Source organism: Wasmannia auropunctata, unplaced genomic scaffold (assembly GCF_000956235.1).
Source record: "Wasmannia auropunctata unplaced genomic scaffold, wasmannia.A_1.0 LD334199.1, whole genome shotgun sequence".
NCBI lineage: Eukaryota > Metazoa > Arthropoda > Insecta > Hymenoptera > Formicidae > Wasmannia > Wasmannia auropunctata.
This window is the reverse complement of record NW_012028691.1, coordinates 520479-540273: the sequence shown is the minus strand read 5'-3', so window position 1 is coordinate 540273 and position 19795 is coordinate 520479. Positions and strand designations below refer to the sequence as shown.

The 19795-nt window shown below is 44.7% G+C and overlaps 2 protein-coding genes across 2 annotated transcripts; both read left to right on the top strand.

Annotated features, from left to right (window-relative positions):
- Nucleotides 1–2: 2 nt before the first annotated feature.
- On the top strand, nt 3–1541 carry LOC105459303 (electron transfer flavoprotein-ubiquinone oxidoreductase, mitochondrial-like; the record flags this gene model as incomplete). Its single annotated transcript, XM_011705228.1, has 4 exons — nt 3–181; nt 272–575; nt 659–888; nt 976–1541. Coding segments are annotated over 4 exons (1137 nt in total), but the record flags the coding sequence as incomplete, so codon positions are not given.
- A 342-nt stretch (nt 1542–1883) lies between these two features.
- Nucleotides 1884–19794, top strand: LOC105459292 (ras-like protein 3). Its single transcript, XM_011705200.1, has 4 exons — nt 1884–2885; nt 17892–18169; nt 18464–18745; nt 18935–19794. The coding sequence occupies exons 2-4, from the start codon at nt 17987–17989 to the stop codon at nt 19022–19024; spliced, it is 555 nt and encodes a 184-aa protein (XP_011703502.1). The 5' UTR covers nt 1884–2885; nt 17892–17986; the 3' UTR covers nt 19025–19794.
- Nucleotide 19795: the final 1 nt, after the last annotated feature.

Below are 19795 nucleotides of genomic sequence, written 5' to 3'. Positions count from 1 at the left end.
ATAATGCTTGTCTGAATCCGATTACCTTGAACGAGCTCTTTCCAAATTGGAAAGAATTAGGTGCGCCATTAAATACTCCTGTTACGGAGGATAAATTTGTATTTCTCACGGAAGAGAAGAAGATATCTATACCTATTTTCAAGGGAATGCCAATGTCTAACCATGGAAATTACATAGTAACGTAAGTCGAAATTTAATGCAATCATAAATTTGTTAATAAAGGCTATATAGTATTTGTTTCAGTTGTAAAAATTTGTATGTCTCTGTATAGATTATGCGACGTAGTGATGTGGCTTGGCAAGCAAGCAGAAGCCGCTGGTGTCGAGATATGTTGTGATTACTTAGTGGGCCAAGTTTTATTTCACGAGGATGGATCTGTTAAAGGAGTGACCAATTATTTTCCTAGATTTAAAGTTGATCTCTCCTTATCCAAAAACATACCTAGGGAGTTTCATGCGAGCTGTACTATATTTGCGCTAGGATCTTTTAGCAGCTATCTGATGGAAGACTTATTAAAGAAATTTAATCTTTATAAAGATTGTAAACCACAGACGTATTGCCTTGGATACAAAGAGGTAATTATATTGTTATATTTAAAAAAAAATTAAAATTATACAAAAATGTTTTACATTTTAAAGTAATATATATCTTTTGTAAGGTTTGGGAGATAGAGCCAAGCAAGCATCGACCTGGAGCAGTGGAACATACGATTGGTTGGCCATTTAAAAAAGGTACATATGGTGAAATGTTTTTTTACCATTTGAATGGAGAAACACCTCAAATAGCAACAGGTTTTTTCATGGAGTATGATTTTTTTGATTGGGATGAGTATAAGATGATCAAACAGCATCATCCTAGTATCAGACCAATATTTGAAGGAGGAAAAATGTTGGTGTCTTTATATATATGTATAATACGAGATTTTAATTGCATTATTTTTATTGTACTTTCTATTTTTGTTTCTCGTAAATTCAGTATTTCAGATCATAATTGTGAATACTTGGCACAAGGTGGATTTCAATCTATTCCAAAACTTCAATTCCCTGGTGGTTGTCTTATTGGAATGATGGCAAGTTTTGTAACCGTGCCCCAATATAAAGGAACTCACCATGCCATGAAAAGTGGCATGTTGGCTGCAGAAAGCGTTATTGAGGCGATTATAGATGCAGAAAGTAATACCTCACCGACCAAAGGCTTAGAGCCGAAAACGTATACAGATAAAATAAAAAATAGTTGGATCTATAAGGAATTGAAAGCTGTAAGAAATATGAAGCCCAGCTTTAATTCTGTCTTCGGTTTTAACGGTGGTTTAACTTTCTTTGGGATCTCTATGCTACTAGACGGAAGGGAGCCGTGGACTTTGTCTCACAGAAGTAACGACGAAGATTCTGACTTCTAAGTAAGAGGGGAGGAGGAAAAAAACGAGAGCATATATCTGATACGACTATATATTTTGTTACGTTTTCTTCGTAAAATAAAACATGACCATGATACGCTGTATACATATAGCGTGTTGTTGGTGATTCATTAGATTTATTCCATATTACTTGAAATCTCTAAAATTTTTGCAATTATAAAACAAGAAAAATATATATATTTTTCTCACTCTCTCCAACTATACATATATGTATAGTTGAAGAAAGTGAGAGAGAGAGAGAAAGCGAAGATTCCGAATTTGGAGTATTTACTCCGCAAAAAATGCAAGTTTGCAAGTGACATGAACCAAGAAAGACACGAACGGACTTGTGTCTAGTGATTTTGACTGGACTCCGTCGGCAAGTCAGAGCGACGGCCGTCTCGCCCGGCCGGCTGCGTTGACGGCAAATGGCGGCCGGCGGCGGTGCGTGTTGGCGGATAGAGGGCACGGTGGCGGCGCAGCGGCGAACGGCGGAGAGGCATCGCCCTAGATAACGGTAGAATCGCGCAGTGCTGTCGCGTTGTCTTCTCGCGAGAGTGTGAAAATCTAGGCGGCGGGGAGGCGTACAGGAAGGGCAGGCGGCGGCAGGAGAGAGAGAGAGAAAGAGAGAGAGAGAGAGAGAAGAGGGAGATAGAGAGTGAGCGAGAGAGAGAGAGAGAGGCGCGTCCGTCGTCCGCGCGTTAATCAGCGTCGTCGTCGCCTTCTTCGTGGCTCGCGTTTCGCTCCTCGTGAAGCCGCAAGCCGTGAGTCCCCCGTGTGTGCCTCTTGCGGATCGATCCGGTACGCACAGTGCCGATATATCAGGCGTGCCGTGTGCGCGAGAACCTCGGGTGAGAGAAAGAAACCCGGTATCCCGTGATTCGCTCGTAAACGTGCGACGCGAATTCCGATCCCACGTCGTCGTCGTCCGTCGGCCAGTGCGAAGTCAGTCGTGCTGCCAGTTGCTTGCGGCTGGCGGCAAGAACCGTTCGAGCAGCGAAGAAAAGAACCGGACAACGACTTCGTCGTCTACACGTCTGCTCTCTTCCCCCCATGGACTCGTGACAGAGTGGCGACGAAGAAGCTGAGCCGAGTGAAGAATAGAGATAGAGAGAGAGCGAGTGAGCGCGGGCGGGCCAGGTAGCGCTATTAATCGCCGAGATCCTCGTCAGTCGTGGCGACGAGGAAGAGACAGACGAGTGGCGCGCGTGAGACGGTGTGGACAACGAGGGACGTGAGGGGGAAGGAGCGAGAGAAAGAGAGAGAAAACGTTACAGGCTTGCCTCTCTGCGTGGCGTGTGTATGTGTATGCGCGCTTGAGAGCTGCCGAGCCGACTTGCGCGAGCGATAGAGACACGACAGAAGAAAGAAGAGAGATAGAGAGAGAGAGAGAGAAAGAACGGCGGAGAGAATTATCGAGTGAAACCCCGGGAGATACTGTGTTCTGCGAAGAGCGAGGAGCGTGGGGCGCATTCAGGAGGCACGAGAGGTAAGGAGACTTCACCGTACACGAGACGAACGGAGAGCACGGTGTCTAAAAAAAGAATCCTCTCCCCCCCCCCCTTCCCTCACCCCGTCCGAGAGAAGGCGCCGTGCATCGCGCCGTGGCGTGGCATGCCGAACCGACCGGAAATCGTTCCACGGCAGCGTCGACGGCCGCCCGCGCCTTCGCGCCGGAAATCGAAGTGTAACGACCGGTATACATTCTTCAACGTTTCATCATCTTCCCCTTTCCCGAGGTTTCTTCCTTCAGCGCGTTGCGTTGCGGGAAAACGCCGGGGGTTACGTCGGGGAATCGTCGCGCTCGCCTCCTCGGGATCGGTAGCGCGAGATTGCGATTCGTCTGCGGCACCGGCGGGATCGGTGCGTCGGCCGGCATCCGAGAGCGACGGTCACGACGCCGGTCGTGTGGTCGCCGTTTTCTCTCTCGCTCGGTGCGAGAGAAGAAACTCTCCCCCCGTCGAGGGAAACGGGCGTTGTTTCCTCCTTTCGCGTTATCTCCTCGTGATTTTCTCAAGCGAGCGAGGACAAGGCAACGCGTGCGTGCGTGCGTGCCCGTCTGCCCGTGAGTGCGTATGTATGTGCGTGCGAGCGAGATCGCCCGGCTCGCTCTCCTCGTTCCACACCGGGCAACTAGCGTTTCCTCTTACGGTCACGGCCCGCCCGAGCCGTTCTCGCCGATACGTTGTATACGCGGACGACGTGTATACGAGTTTCGCGTGGATCCGCGCACGTTTTCACGGGGAGAAACGTCAGGCGGAATTAACGCCGGATGGTTTTAGACCGATCCTCCGTTTCTCCCCCTCCCCTCCCCGCGTTTTCGCACCTCCCGTTTTTCGCACGTGGATGGTATACGAAGGGAGACGCGTGGTTGCACCGTAATTGGTTACTAACGAGCATCTGTACGGAATACATCTCGCGGGTAGTCTTCCGCGTGACTAATGCGACGAAGAAATGAGTTCGCTCCGGAGGTAGATTTCGCCGAGGAGACAAAGGCGAGGTTCTTTTCGGCTGTAAGTTCCTTGCACTCTCTCTCCCTCTCCCTCTCTCCTCGGCGTTTAAAATAAAATAGACGCGTACTCTCACGGGGTTTGAGACGTGGGGGAGAAAGAGGAAACGAAAGTGACTGTACAGTAAGGCAGGAAAATATAATCGGAAAGAAAAGTAGTGATAAGTGCGATTAGCTTTTTACTGATAAGACGATTTTCCTCGTCTACTTTTTTTTTCTCGTCTTCTGTTTTTCTCCAGTTATGTAGTATATATTTTCCTTCCACAAAGCAGAACAAAATCCGATGAACCCGAATTGAAGGATTACCTTTTTATCACCTGCCAATGATTGCGTTCAGCAGAAAAAGCAGCTTTGCAACTGTTGCAAAATTCTTTAATATGATTGGTCTATACATTTAGATCCATGAAGAACTAAGGACAAGAACCAATCATGTTGAAGAATTTCACAATACTTGCAAAGATGCTTTCTCTGCCGAACGCAGCAAATTGTTAAGCTCGCTCGTTCGAAAAATTTGTCTACCGTGACTTCGTCGGGATCATCCACGGATGATCCCTGTGTTCGATGCAATTCAACTTGAAGTCACAGGGTCTTTTAAATCCGAGCGTTGACACGAATCTCGTCAATTTAAAGCCCGTAACGCGGCGACGGGAGAAAAGAATAGGGATTAATCGTTTAATATCGAAGAGAATAAGGGAGGGAGTCGAACGGGCGAGAGAAGCAGCGCACTAGAGATAAAGAAAGAGAGAGAGAGAGAGAGAGAAAAGATTGTATCCTGTATTCCGATCGCGAATCGCTGATAGTAGGGCGGGGAGCTTAAGAGCAAAATTAAAAATCACTCTTCGACGGCGCGGAGTTTTTTGGAGCTCTTAAACAGGACAATCTTGTGATTCGATCTCGCTGTATGAAAATACAGCGAAGACTATTTTGATAACATCCATACGGCCTTTTCAACAAAGATCACCACGGAGAACCTCGGCGCGTTCTAATCCGTAGTCGACTCACGTGAGTCATCATCGGTGACGCGCAGGAAGTGGCTTCTGGGAAGAAAGAATGTCGACATAATGCTGATCGAGTATTCTTATACTTGTTGCGAGAGATTCCATTTAATGTTGTCGACCGAGGGAAGAGGAGAGATATTCTTTATTTATAAACTTACTACGTGGAAGAAGAAACGATCATTTATGGACAAATTGCGAACAGTCGGGTGCGGTGTAAATTTTAATAAAAATTCACATTTTTGTGATGTCGATTTCACCGACCGAGGGAGGGAGAATATCCGTATCTCGAAAGGTACACGTCACAACCGGTATTTCTCTCGTGAACGGCCAACGTTCGTAAAAGTTTACGACGAGAAAATGCGAATTCAATTCGAACGCGGTGTATATATACGCTTCGAATATAACGTTGTAATACGTCTCGTGAGATCTGCTTTGCAATTCCTGCAGGACGCGTTCGTCGATTTTACTTTTGCTCTTACTTGCTCGCGCGCGCGCGGGAGCCACGTTATTTGCGACTTGTTGAACCGTAAATGACATTAGATATCGCGTTTGAACGTTGCGGCGTGGTGTTAATGCATGCCGTATTAAACGCGACCGATGCACTCAAGGAGTTACCCGGTCGCTGTTACGCGACGATAATTATAAGGATAAGCCACTTTGCGAACGCGTTTTCCGAGATACATCGTTCGGCGGATCTCGAAAGATAAAGCGAAAGCTTTTAAGGCGCGAAATTACGCGCGAAATGTGTGCGTCGATAATAATTTACGGTGCGGCGTACGTCCGACGCGTTAATCGACACGTGTCGTGTCAACGTGACGCTATGAGAGAGAAAGACCAGACGCACCGCCGCGGTTTAAGCGCGTATAACGATATCGTCGCGTATCGCGTGGTAAAAACGATAAAGCATTTTATTCGAGCGATAACTCGCCGCGCACACGGGACGGGACCGTTCATCCTTGAATGCCTGCGAAACAAGAAAAATCCTTACTGCGCGCTGTTTGATCGATGGTTACGAACGATTATAAAGATTGATGCCGCACTTACGCGGTTTCGTTCCCGTAATGGAGTACAGTTTTTCACTCGGCAATATTGCCCGTTTCATTCCCAGCGGATGCATCGCCGGGGAAAACATAACGCGATGCCACCGCGCGGCTCCCTTCGTTACCAGCGAATATAGATTTGGGCGATTTATAATGCATCGATACGATTTCCATCGATTTGGCCGTCTTTAGCCAGTTTAGAATATTGCCAGCGAAAATAGATATAAGTAATAAGTGAATAATAGTAGTAATGATCGGTACACCGTGTCCAGCAATTTGTGTATCTGCGATTTATAAGGAAATAGAATTGCAGCTCTTTTTATTTTAAAATAAGAGACTCGACACCCTTTTTTTCCTATCCTTTGCTTACAAAGCCCCTTCGATCAGCCACGGTCCCCAGCTGCGTCTCTCCCGGCTCCACGTCCGCATGCTTCACGCTCTTACAACGCTCGCCATTTCCGCTAATCTCCTGGAAACTCGTTAAGCCTATTCAATTTACCGTAATCGTTCGTTCGTTGGTGACAATTTGATTTTCGTCGGGGCGGAGATTTTACACGCGAGCCGATACACTCTCCAGATCGCCGGGATTAACGCGGTCCGCGAGCAGATTACGCGAGAAATAAAAAAAAATCCTGTTTTTTTCGGCGTGGTTAAAAAAAAAACAAATGACAGAATTGTTCGGAGCTTTATACCGTCGACACCTGCAGCGTTGCGCGCTCTCTTTTGAAAAGCTACACCGCCGAGAATCGAGTCGGTTGCGATATACATATATCGTTCCGTAAACATTTCCATTGATAAACGGCGAAGTCGAGCGACTGCAGCCGCGACTGCGTAAATTCGCGGCTGCAAACGATCGCGCCTGCCTGTTGAATAATACGTGTGTAGCTACTCGGGTCTGTGAAAACGGGACTCCACACTCGACTTTGAACTCGATAAACGCGCCTCCGATTTACTTACCTACGTCTCTCGTCGTCGAAATAGCAACGCGCCGCTCTCTCGCATCGCGTAAACACCCGGTGTTTTCGTGTGCAATCTCGAGCAATTTTCGCGCTTCTTTGGGTGCGCTCGGCTGCACGATTTGCAACCTCGGAGGAAAAATCTTACGAGCCGCGTCCAATTCTGTTAAACTCCATAAAATGCGAATCCACTTAAGGACTCAAGCAAATATTACAGTCGTTCGATTAAATAAATATTGATTTTTATGTTTCATAATGTAATAACGTTTATTCAATTAAAGGGGCGCGCGTGGCGATAAAATTACCTTAAAAAGAATGCTTGGACGATGACGCTTGTAATTTCCGTGAAATGCGCAACGTGAACGTTTCACTGCGAAGGCCTTAATAAGGCCTCTGAGGGTTACGCACCATAAGGTTCACGAACCCCATGACTCATTGCGTGACATGCAATGATGCGGATTATGAAAACGGTTTTTTTTTCTATCGATGAAGTGTCACGGTGTTTTTCGTTCCCTGTGACTTCCTTCTACTATATTTTTAGCGTTTACTGCGCTAAAATTAATGTTAACCTTTAATAATAAAAAAAATAATAGTAAAAAAATAAATCTACTACTACTACTAAAATAGTAGTAGTGAATTTTTATTGAAGATTTTAATTATATAAAACTTTAAACATACTCGTAAAATTAATATACATTTATAATAATTCTATATTAGATATATAGATTGAAAAATTGATAAGAGAAATTTTATACTTTTTTTAACGTTAAATAACAAATGAGGACAATATCGTATTTATGTTATAATCCTGACAATATTCGCGCATTATGGAAACCGGTCAGGTCAGCCGTTTTAACCGTTAAGCATTTTTTTTACAGTCACGAAGTCTGCATTCTCGTGAATTTATAATCAACACTAGCGAATGAAAGCAGAGTAAAAGCTGCCCATTAATTAATTGTTTTATTTCACGACGCGCAAGATATAAATAATTAGTTTATTAAATAACTGTCGGCTCTCTTTCATAGCGTTAACGTTTACGGTGTTAAGCGCGAACTTTCATATCACGCATTATTATGGCGATGCATAATACGTGCCCTATATACGAAGCCGGCCTTAGGAAGGCGAGTGATTTCCTGCATTTGTCCTCGCGTAGGCTGCAGCAACGTGTGATCCTACTCGTCTGATTAACGTATGAATTCTTCTCAGGCACAGAATCAATGTGCAGACTCTTCTCTCGCAGGCAGAGGAGCCGCTACGCCGTATATTATTCTGCCGATATTACTTTTCTCGTAAAATCAATTGGAAACGCGAGGAGTTATGAGTTGTGGAAATAGGAGTAGGCCGATTGTTCAAGATTTATTAGTTAGAAGAAAGCTCTGAGGTATCAATTAAGCGCGGATTATTAGGAAAAAAACAATCAAGCAAGATTTAGGCTTGATATTCTCGTGATAAATGTGCAATTTGACGTAGCGTAACCGTGACAAGCTGGCAAAGCGCGGGATTTAATTGGCTCTCGTTTACTAATGCGTTACAACAAGAGTGGAGATTTGTCGAAAATAAAAGTGTGCCCGCGATAATTAACGCAATCAACTAGTGAAATTGCGAAGGTAATTGGCCGCATTAGTTCGGGCACGCGTTTGTACGCCACGCCGCGCCGTAACGTGATGATAATCACGCCTATGTCTATACGTACGTTGTACGCGCGTAAACGCGCAACGCGGGTAATTGGGCCGTGGGGGGCGCGAGAGGTGGCAAAGGGGACGACAACGTTACAATTAAAATTACCGAATTCCGGCGTTATTTGTGATTCATCGAGCCTGCTGCAGGCGCGCCTGGACGATTTTAGACCACCTGGTCTTACAAATCCCGAATTAATCGTCGGATTAATTCGGGACACGCTTCACGCTTGACGTGGTTAGCGCCGTTATGTTTGTCCACCGGCAGACACGACGGTGGATTCTCTCTCGTATCGGTTTCCGACAGTGATGCTATACACGTGGTCAAATGGCAACTGACACATTGGATCATCTATTAACCGTCTAATGCAGCGTCGAGCGTGCGCGCGCGATGGGAATCTGCATCGTATGTCCTTCCCGTGCAGAATCCTCGGTCTCTCTCTCTCTCTCTCTCTCTCTCTCTCTCTCTCTCTCTCTCTCTCTCTCTCTCTCTCTCTCTCTCTCTCTCTCTCTCTCTTTCTCACGCTGGAAAAACGTCGATAGGGCTCTTGAACGTTTTGCGGTGTCACGTTGAATGATCCGGTTAAATGGGGTAAAAATTCAAGTCCAGAGCTAAATTCAACAGCGATATTTGAACTCGTTTTTAAACGAAACGAGCGATATAAACGTAAATTTTATTCAACTTAGCTCTCAGTGTTGACTCTAATTGTAATCGAGCTTATAAGGCTGTTCGAATCTCAAATTGGAAAAAGTGGGTTAAAGGTCTACCGGTCGGTCAGAGATTCTTTCAATTTTAGCCTTTCGCTCGAAGGATGGACGCGCGACCAATGAAAGGAAGAGTACAATTGGAAAAGATCAATGGTACTGTGTCACCTTTGTCCTCTCTCGGGCGGTTTACACTATTTTTAATGAGAGCATAGACGCGGGGCATCTGCCCGCGTCCCAGATTCTCGAGTTATTCAAGTATCAGTTAAACAGGGAAGGTATTGTACGGGAAGGAGTACGCGAGGCAACGCGCGCGGATAAATTAACCGACTGCAGCACGATAAGACTGTCCGCCGCGATTATCGCTGCGCCTATGATAATGCGTGCTTCAACACTGCATTGTCTCGCCGTTACTGCGTGTGTACTGTTGGTTGCGAATACATGCCTGCCATTTACCACGATTTATCGCCGCGTCAACGACAGAAATAAAACTGAAGCTCTGCTCTCTCTCTCTCTCTCTCGCGACCGTACATTCCGTGTGAACGCCGCTTAACTACGGTTGCGCAACTACATACACGCAATTTGCTTCCTGTTAATCAAATGCGATACATTTTCGCACAGGATTAACCATCGCGGCCGCCGGCTTTGCTAAGTGTATGAGAAACGCGCCAACAAGGAGCGGGACATTAACTCCCAAATGAGATTCCGCAATTATTTATTCCATTATTAAATTAAGTTTCCTTATACCTTTTGCCGCTTGTGAATCGGGGCTACACGCTAATCGGAATTATTGACGTGCGGTATAATGGAAATAAATCATTGTGCGCGCGTGGAAATATCCTGATATTAATATGAATAACTTTAAACACAAAGGAATAACAGCGGCGATCGATTTATGCGGATATTACACATATACTATGTATATACACGTAGACGTTATAACTAATATAACTTATGACTATGTAGAATATTGTACAAACAACGGAATATTTTTTGCGATATTCTCTTCCCTTTTTTTTTTGAACTATCGCAAAAAGTTTGTAGCTGAACGGCGGATTCGTGCGGACTCTATTGATCACTTCACACATAAAATACCGATAGTTACTCCACGGTGAAATCGGCAACACAGAGATTTGTTGTGTTATTTAACAGAAAACATTAACACAGAAACGTACAAAAAAAATTGCGGATCAGATTTTATACGGGCGACGTGAAGATTCTTTTGTCAGTGGACGTATTTTCAGTTCGTAGTATAAATTAAAAATCATATCTCGCCGGTCCATTAAAGTATTACAGATTAAGGTGATATTTTAAGAAGAGAGAAACTTACGAAGCCTGACACGGCTTTCACAAGTTTCTTAAGACTTCTGACGATGGGACGACAGTTTCGCGCTTCATAGAACTTGATGGTCGCTGAACCGTTTCTGCTTAACTGTTTAACTGGACTTCTGTTTAACTGTTTCGTTTGTTTTCTGTCGGTTCAAACTTAAATGCTTATACAATTCGACGTAGTTTTAATTAAATATTTTTGCATTTTTCACATTATACAAATATTTGGAAATGAGAAATTCGCAGAGTATATGGAATATGAAGGAATAAGAAGCGCAATGTCTACGGAGTTACTGTATTTTAAAGAGGAAAATAGGTCAAATCCGGCGGAGACAGCAAAAGAAGAACACACGTTGGCAAGCGTCCTCGCTCATTTTCTTCGATCCCGCGGATTTTAGCTTTGGCAACTGCCGCGATGCCGTACCGTCTAGCGCGTGCGATTCATTAATAATATTTGACGAAAATCTGTGCAGTCTAGCGCGCGTTACATTAACACTTAGCCGATTGATCGCAAACAATCGATGACGCTGTAGCAATAAAATCGTGTTTCATTGCGGGTAAACACAGAACCATTTGTACGGTGAAAATTCTATAAATGTTCGATGTCGGTATACCACTGTATAGTAAGCTTGCTCGAGTGACCGTGTTTATCCGATGGAACCGAGTGTGTCCACAAACCAGCACGAATGAGCGACGCATGAAAGAAAAGACTTCATTTACGCGATGTAGTCTAAATAAAAAATAAAAAATATGCGAGGAGGTCGGTATTACTGAATAGCTCAAAGTGACAAGAGAATTATCCAGAAGATATTTCAAGAAACGTCTGTAGGAAAAGAAGGATATCATTTTACATTTTACTTCACTATCTTATGTTTCAAGCATTTGTACATAAATCATACTTACGACATTCGTGTATAGATATATATCATTAGGATATTAGATTTATATAGGAAGTTATTCTAACTTCCGCTATATATTCCAAAATTAACTCTCGGGGGAATTAACGTCGAGATATGGTAGACGCGAGGGACGTAAATTCACTCGCACACATGGACGACACATTGAAGAAAACGTTAATCGGCACGAGCGAGCAATTGGGTCATGCCGTGTCTCCGGGCCTCGCGATAGGGCGACAGGCGGCCGATTCTGTGACGCGCACCGGCGGCCGGAAACTGGTAGCCTAGAAACCGGAAACCGAACGGGACTGGCAGATTGCCGGGATGCCTGCGAAGAGAAACGTGATATACGCGCGCCGGCCACGCCGCGCCGCGCGCGAGGGGCCCCGATAATCGAACGCGGCTCGCTCTCGCGCGATACGCGTGTGCATGCGTCAGGGCGTGCGATAGGGGGAATGAAATCTGCGAGACGAGATAAAACCTTCACGACCGCGATCGTTACACGCGTCCCGCTTCAGTGGGTATTTCAGAGGTGAGACGGACTTTCCGATGTAAACGCCTATAAATGAAAGTGATTTGCTATATTTAGCCGTGTGTGTGTATCGAACGCCCGAGGAACTCGAAGGTGCGCACGGCGAGAAGAATGCCATTTCGAGGGATACTTTTCGCGTGTGCACGATGCGCCGAAAAGCTTAATCGCGCGCACACATATACATTCTGATTAACCTACCGAGGCCACACATATCTTGTACCGCGAACATTTCAAGTCAAAGCTATTTTATCGCAACCGATATCAGGACTAATACAAAAATAATCTGTATTGACGTTATTATTATCTTGATCTGAAAATAATACTGTAAGACTCGAGCGCAAAATGTACTTTCGAACGTTTCGCGACGCTCGCCGAAGGAAGCGTTTTCCATCTCTCGAACGCTAGACTAGGATGACAGTAGTTATTATAAGACGCCCTATATGTCGCTTCCAGAAATGATTGCGCGCGCTCCCCGTTTCTCATATCGTCAGGTCGTTTGCAATCATCGTTGCGGTGATATGCTTTTTATAGAAAGGTGCTTACCCTTCCAACTTCGCAGTCCTTCCCGCACGAAGGACTTTTCTCTTCGAGGGGGGGGGAATCATCATACGTCGTGTAAGATTCGAGGGGAACGACTCCCTCGCTGTGTGTAAGATATAACGGCAAGTATAAATAGAAGAATGTGTTGCCAGAGAGAGTTTCCTTTTATTTCATATCTATGTCAGACGCCCGATAAAAGGACGTGTCCAATATACTTCGAGGCTTGCTCGACACTTCTTCAGACTCGCTAACGAAGTGGTTAAACACTCGCGGAATGCCATCTTATCCTCGCCGTCTTGCTCAATTTCGAATCGATGTCTCCGATAAACCGAACTAGCGATCACGATTTGCCATCGTCTTCTGCAGCACGATTCGTGCGCGGCGGTAGAATTGAATCAATAATCGATCGTCAAGTTGCTTGAGGCAACCGCCGAACATGCCCAGTCGAACGATTAAGGTTTCATTCCGCCGTGCATCTTCCGCCGCTGTATTACCGCGTATTTCTGGCGCAAGGATGGCGTGCTGCGCGGAGCCCACGCTATCCTTGGAAATTACGTTTAATCACGCGTGACGCAACGGAGAATTGATAATACGCCTTCTGTATTGTGGCGTTTCGACGCACATGTGCCGTCCTAAGCATACCCATGCCACATGCGCAGCAAGCCAGACCTCCGGAGACCGCGGGATTGACCGCGTTTCGCACCGATACTTTCCAAAGCTTTTTTCGTCGTCGCCCCGTCTTTGACGTCGCCCTCTTTCTCCCGCGATCAATCCTCAGTTCGCGTTCAACAGAAAATATCGGCCACGGTCCTCCTCCTCGGCGGAGTATGCGAACTTGGAGGGTAGGCGCACGATGGGTTTTCGTAATCAGAGCAACGAGAATGAATCTAAGCTTCAAAGGGTCAATCTTGAACGTGAGGTCTATAAAAAGCGGGCTCCATAAATACGTGCGTTACACATACTATTTTTTTTTTTAAGCCGCGCTTAAATGGAGCAAATTTTTATTTAATTTACAATTTGCGGAGTCTGCCTTACAAATGTGAAGCACGAGGATAAAAGAGCTAAGATAAGATTGTCAAATCGACGGCAGACTTTCACGTACGTTAAATAACGCTTTAAACGGTTGATCGCGTAGAATTGTCTGAAGAGCGAAAGAATTGCGGAGCTATTAAGAGCTAAATTGTTGTGGGCTTATTTTGCTCTTATTCCGAACCCATCGCGTCTGGCCGGGTGTCTCCCCGCGACGGGCGATGATTGGTTTCGGTCGTTCCACCTTCCGAGCGAGACGCGACGTGACGCGACGCGGCGCGGCGCGACGCGCCCGCGGTATGCGTGTGCGTGCGTAATAACGGGCGGCGTGTACACGCCGATGACGATAGCGCGCGCGCGCGCGCTTCGCCTTCGAGGAGTAAAGACCCGGTTGGGTGAAGTGACTCGACGTCGGTAGAGGTGACCGAGTGCAATCAAGTGTATCGGGAGTCGCTGGAGCAGATAACGTATTTACAGGTCAAAGTGATTGGCGGCGCGTCGGTGTACGTGCGCGACACATCTCTCCCTGTGCCCTGTGTGTAAAATGCGCGCGCGCGCACACACACACGCACACACGGGTGTGACAGACATAGGTCCTTGCACGCGTCCGGGATGTACGACAACGGCGATTGTGCCTCGTAGCACCCGCCGTGATATGTGTACGTGTCAGTTGCGCGAGGGTCATGTATGCCGCGCGCGTTTACGCTGCGGAACGCACGCGTACGTGTAAGACCTACACGCGAGATTTGCGTAACGAGCGTTTACGTTGCGTTTTCCGATGGCAAATCGGTCTAGGTCTACGACGTCCAGCGAGATACTCGCGCAAACATTCTTACGAGAAATCTCGCAGGCTAATGCAGATCGTAAACGCGCAAGGTCGAGTCGATCTCGTTCCATTCCGATAAATTTGTAAGAGGATCGTGGAATTGGTAGGAGTGAATCGGTGAGATAAAGCTCAATCGAAGACATCGGCGAAGTCGAAGAGCGCAATCGCTTCTTTTCTCGAATTCATATTTTTTTAAATATGGTTGTTTCAAGTTGATTCGGAATTTTTAAGAAATATGAATTGTTACAATTTCGTATTCCTCCTTGAAATATGACTTGAATGTGATAATGAGCTTCACAATTATAGGTAGCGGAGAAAAACTTTGAATTTTACTTTAAATGATGCAGAAGTAATAAATGATAAACGATAAATTATTTACATGCGAATATGTAGTATAGTAAAAACGCGAAATGTATTTAAAAAAATGACGCAACTGCAATATTCATTTTCACGAGTTGCGAGTTTTCTGCCGGTTGAAATACGCCACGAGAATGAGAAACTTCGCGGGGAGCCTCGCTTTCTAATTCCCGCGTTTAGTGGCTTTAATTGTCACGGACCGACATCTCCTGGCAGTAATATGCTTAATTAAAGTCAAAGACGAAGGTTGATCAAAGTTCACCCGGCTTTTAACGCGAGATAAATGTACAAAGAACTTGGTGCTCGTATCTTACGGAAAGCGAGTTGACCAATAAGTGAAAGCGCATTCGAAAGGAATGCGTGAAGGTGCGAAAAGGGTTAAAAAGAAAACCGACTTGACATTTCAAAACTCGTCCAATGGTTAGAAATTCAGGATCGAGAATTTGCGAATTGACGTGAACTTGCTCGAATCACAAATGTAAAACATGAAACACGAGCATAGAGCTCGTTTTCGTTTGGATATCGTCTATAAATTCGGCAGAATTACATGTTTCAGTTTCCACGAGTCCCAAACCTTCGATCTCACGTGTCACGAAGACTTCGGGTATCCTTAACAAAGTAAACCGCGCCGCGGCTACCCTTGTCCCTTGAGAGGGATGAATACAGACCGCAAAAAGGCGGGCCAGAGTTTCTCCCTTTTCTTGAGTACGCACGTGTACGACGATGTTTGGGAGGGCTGACCCCTCGAGTTTTTCTCTCTCTATTAGCGAATCTCTTAAATCTCGGACGGAAAATACGGAGATTTACCCGCGTTGTCCCACGCCAAAGCTTAATAACTAGGTCAGGGGAGTTCTGGCGATCTTCCCTCCAGTCTATTGTGGGTGTACGTGTCTGTGCGGCTTTTGTGTGTGACATTTTTTCGGTCGCGGAAATGTACTGGAGCAACGCCAAAAGTTCGATTCGCTCGATACTCCTTTTCGAATGTCAACTTGTTGCCCGTCTACGTGCCCGCTTTTATACAATTCCTCCCGCCCCCTCCCCTCTTCCTCTCCCTTATTAATTTACGGCGCACTTAATTGCACTATATGCGGCGTATTATGACGAAATTGCGGAGTATAAATGCATTATAACGAAGCATATAAACGAGCTATGTGTGCCTGCCTCTGCCATTGCACCATTTTCCGCGAGATATCCGGATCGATGTTGTCCCACGATATCGGTACATTGCCGTGTTATAGGTACTGTTTGGTCTTCGTTAATAAACTTATAGGAGAATAACGCCATCAAGAGCAAGTTGCCTGGAGAACGGAGAAAAGTTAGTGAAAAATTAAACACGGTCAGGGTACACCGCGGAGAGATAGATAGATAGAGAGAGAGAGGAAAACCGTGGAAAAAAAGAAAGCTTGAGAGCTATTCCCGGGAAAGATACGCTCGTAAAAGATAATAAAGTTACTTCCCGCCGTGCGCGGTTCCTTTCCACGAGTTCTCATTTCTGCTCGCAACGTGCGCGTTTTTCTTGAAACATTTGTAATCGTAGTTAATCCCATTCCGTAAAGATCAGAAAACGGAGTTGTGTGTCGTTGCCCAAGGAAGCACTGAGAAACTTCGAAATTCTATTTCTGCAAAAATCTTCCCCTCCCTCCCTTTCCCTTTTCCCGAAGAAGATTATCATGTCTTCGAGGACTAAATTCGAAGTTGGTTTGCCGTCACGATGACGTAATACGACGCGATTCGTTCGCAAATAGATAACGATTTCGTACATTTTGTCAAGTGACATTTCGACGAATTATTTATTCACGATCAACCCCGTCGGAATAATACCTCGTATGAAATTATAGAAGCGCGCCGCCATATTTTTCTTCCGTAAAATATTCACGAAAGAAAGCCGCTCATTCGCTATTGCTAATCAACGAAATTCAATTCTTTTTTCCAAAGTAAATAACGATAAGTAAACAAATGGAATTAAATGCGGGTTTGAAGCGTTCAATGCATCATACATGTATAAACAATAAACAACCGTGAAATGTAAACGTCGAATAAAATTTATATGAATTGTTTAAAAATTTTTTTTAAATGTCGAAATAAAAACGTAAACCGAGATTTTCGGACACGAGATATGCAGTTTTCAGAGATTTTTTCGAAATTCACGCATGAAAGATGTCGATAGAGGTACCGTTGTAAAATTTCAAATGCATTATAGAGTAATGTTGCGCCTCCAAAGGTAACTTCGTCAAACGCCGTAACGTTCCGACGAAAGTCCGAGAGTGGCGGCTTTCATTATACAGGTCCATTCATAAGGTAAAATCAATGACGGATTGGCGCAAAGAATTCCGCGGTCGTCGATTGGCCGCGGCACGTCGCCATGATGCCACCACCGACGAATCGCCGTCCCGTTCGCGGCATCCGCGTTTTCCCTCTTGCTCTGCCATTCGTCGCGTGAAACAACGCGCTTCGGCGAAGCAAAACACGACCGGGAGCAACGCGTGACTTTGTGGAGCAAATGGTACTTGTTTTCTCGTGAAACAATTAACTATACCGCTTCCGTTTCCGGATGCCAGAATTTTGCGCGATATCAGCAACCTTTTAGTTTTAGGAAGTGGTAGCCAGCTTAAAAAAGGAAACTTATTTCACGAGACGCTGCGTAGTATAAAGTTTAAATTTAAAACAGTCACGATGTACTCTAAATAACGATATAAAATGCACTAACAATAGAAAATTAAACCAATATCTCTTTATATTTGAATACATTTAAATACAAAAGATTAAATGTTTATTTTTATATTAACATTTATCTGTATCAATAGCTCTTTTTTTTTATTTACGAAGCGAATTCTTGGCCGAGGCGATATTAGAAATCGTAAAAATTATTATATCTTCGTGGAAAAACACGTGATTGCTTTCCTAACGATCCTGGTAATTTACTATAATCATGCATATACGACCTTTACTTCATTTTATTTCGCGTGAAATCACCATATACTCGCATAAAAAGCATTGAGTCATAAAAAGGCTGAGTCGTCCTGAGGAAGGTGTGTCATTAAAATTAACCCATTGTGTAATGTTCGTGGCCTCTAACTGGACGGTTGTACGTTGTTGTTTCAGGTCCGTCTCACTGAGAGCAAATCGAGGCAAAACGTGGCGGATTCGGTGACCCCTCGACTGTGATCAGGCCCATAGGCAGTAGGTAGGGCAGGGAGATGCGCGAATATAAAATAGTGGTGCTGGGCAGTGGAGGTGTAGGCAAGTCCGCCCTCACTGTCCAGTTCGTGCAGGAGATCTTCGTAGAGAAGTATGACCCGACGATCGAGGATAGCTACCGCAAGCAAGTCGAGGTCGACGGTCAACAATGTATGTTAGAAATTCTAGACACAGCCGGCACGGTAAGTATCCTTTTATAACACACATCTACCGTTTTTTTTTTAATTTCAAATACGCGAATATATCGCCAAGACGTAAAATTGATTTCATCTATTTTTGTCCGAGTATTAAACTTTATCTCGTTTCTCTTTTATATTTTCCATTTTATATCCGCAACGCGGAAGTCACGAAGCAGCACAAAGACACGCTGTTTTTACTTATCTTTGAATGCGTCGCGTAACTTTCTCTTTCACTTTACGATTGCGATAATGTGGATTACACTTTTGAATAACGTTACTATTCTCGTTCGTTCGCAGGAACAATTCACAGCCATGAGGGACCTTTATATGAAAAATGGGCAGGGCTTCGTGTTAGTGTATTCGATAACAGCACAATCAACCTTCAACGACCTGCAAGACCTCAGGGAACAAATCCTGCGGGTAAAGGACACAGATGATGTGCCGATGGTGCTAGTAGGTAACAAGTGCGACCTGGAGGACGAGAGGGTAGTAGGAAAGGATCAGGGTGTCAACCTTGCCCGACAATTCAATTGCGTGTTTATGGAGACCTCTGCCAAAGCTAAAATTAACGTTCGCGATGTGAGTTGACTCTCAATTCCATTTATTCGTGACTTGAACAGCATTTTATAATCGCATTTTACAATCTCATCGCTCGTTATCTTTTAATTAGAGTAATTAACTCGCAATATTTTGTACAATTCTAATGATGTTGAATTCTCCGATGTAGTTGACATGGTTTTAATAAAATTTGTCATCTTTCGCTTTCAGATTTTCTACGACTTGGTGCGGCAAATAAACAAGAAGTCGCCAGAGAAGAAGATGAAGCAGAAGAAGAAATCGCTGTGCCTACTTCTGTAAGGTATATATGGCGGAGCCCATATTCTCCTACATGAAAATCCGAGGATACCAGTGGATTAAAAAAAAAGGACCGGAGCGGTTAATAAAACAAGAAAGATACTAATGACAAAAGAGGAGGAGGGGGCTGACGGAATATTAGGCGACGGTAGAACGGGAGTCTACGGTACTGAAATCCGAATGGTTGTAAAACGATGGTAGAGAGACGGGAGAATAAGGGCATATAAGGGCACAAGGTAACGCAAGCGGAGCGGAAGAACGAAGAGAATACGTGGAAAGGAACGCAGCGATAAGCGGAAGGAAATATTGTATATAACATTGGTTCCGGGATGGCTCGTGTGCACGCGCAAGCAACGGCGCACAAAGTAGGATACGAGACCCCCCCGCAGCATCGGTTATCACTGTAGGAGTTTTGCATGAATAAATGAAGGGGAAAAAATGAATAATTAATAGTATATATTTAGGAGAAAGGAAGAGATAAGGAAAAAAAGAAACGTTTGTGGACGTGCGCGTGCGCAGGCCACCAGCCCCCATGCATCGCGCTCTCGCCGCGCACCTCTCTCTCTTATATAATATAATAATTATACATAGATGGTACTTGAACATGATTATTGCTATTATTATTAATATTAATTAATTATTAATTATTATCGGATCATCAAAATATTCATAAGTTATCAAACTGTTTGTTTCTCAAACAAAGTATGTTTTTCTATATCTCTCCGTATTAAGGCAAATAATAAAAAAAAATCAGTGAATGTTAAAAAAAAGGGC

Coding starts and splice junctions, on each gene's coding strand:
- LOC105459292 (XM_011705200.1), top strand. CDS start 17,987: ATGCGCGAATATAAAATAGTGGTGCTGGGCAGTGGAGGTGTAGGCAAG. Junction 18,170..18,463: donor TTCTAGACACAGCCGGCACG/GTAAGTATCCTT, acceptor GTTCGTTCGCAG/GAACAATTCACAGCCATGAG. Junction 18,746..18,934: donor CTAAAATTAACGTTCGCGAT/GTGAGTTGACTC, acceptor TTTCGCTTTCAG/ATTTTCTACGACTTGGTGCG.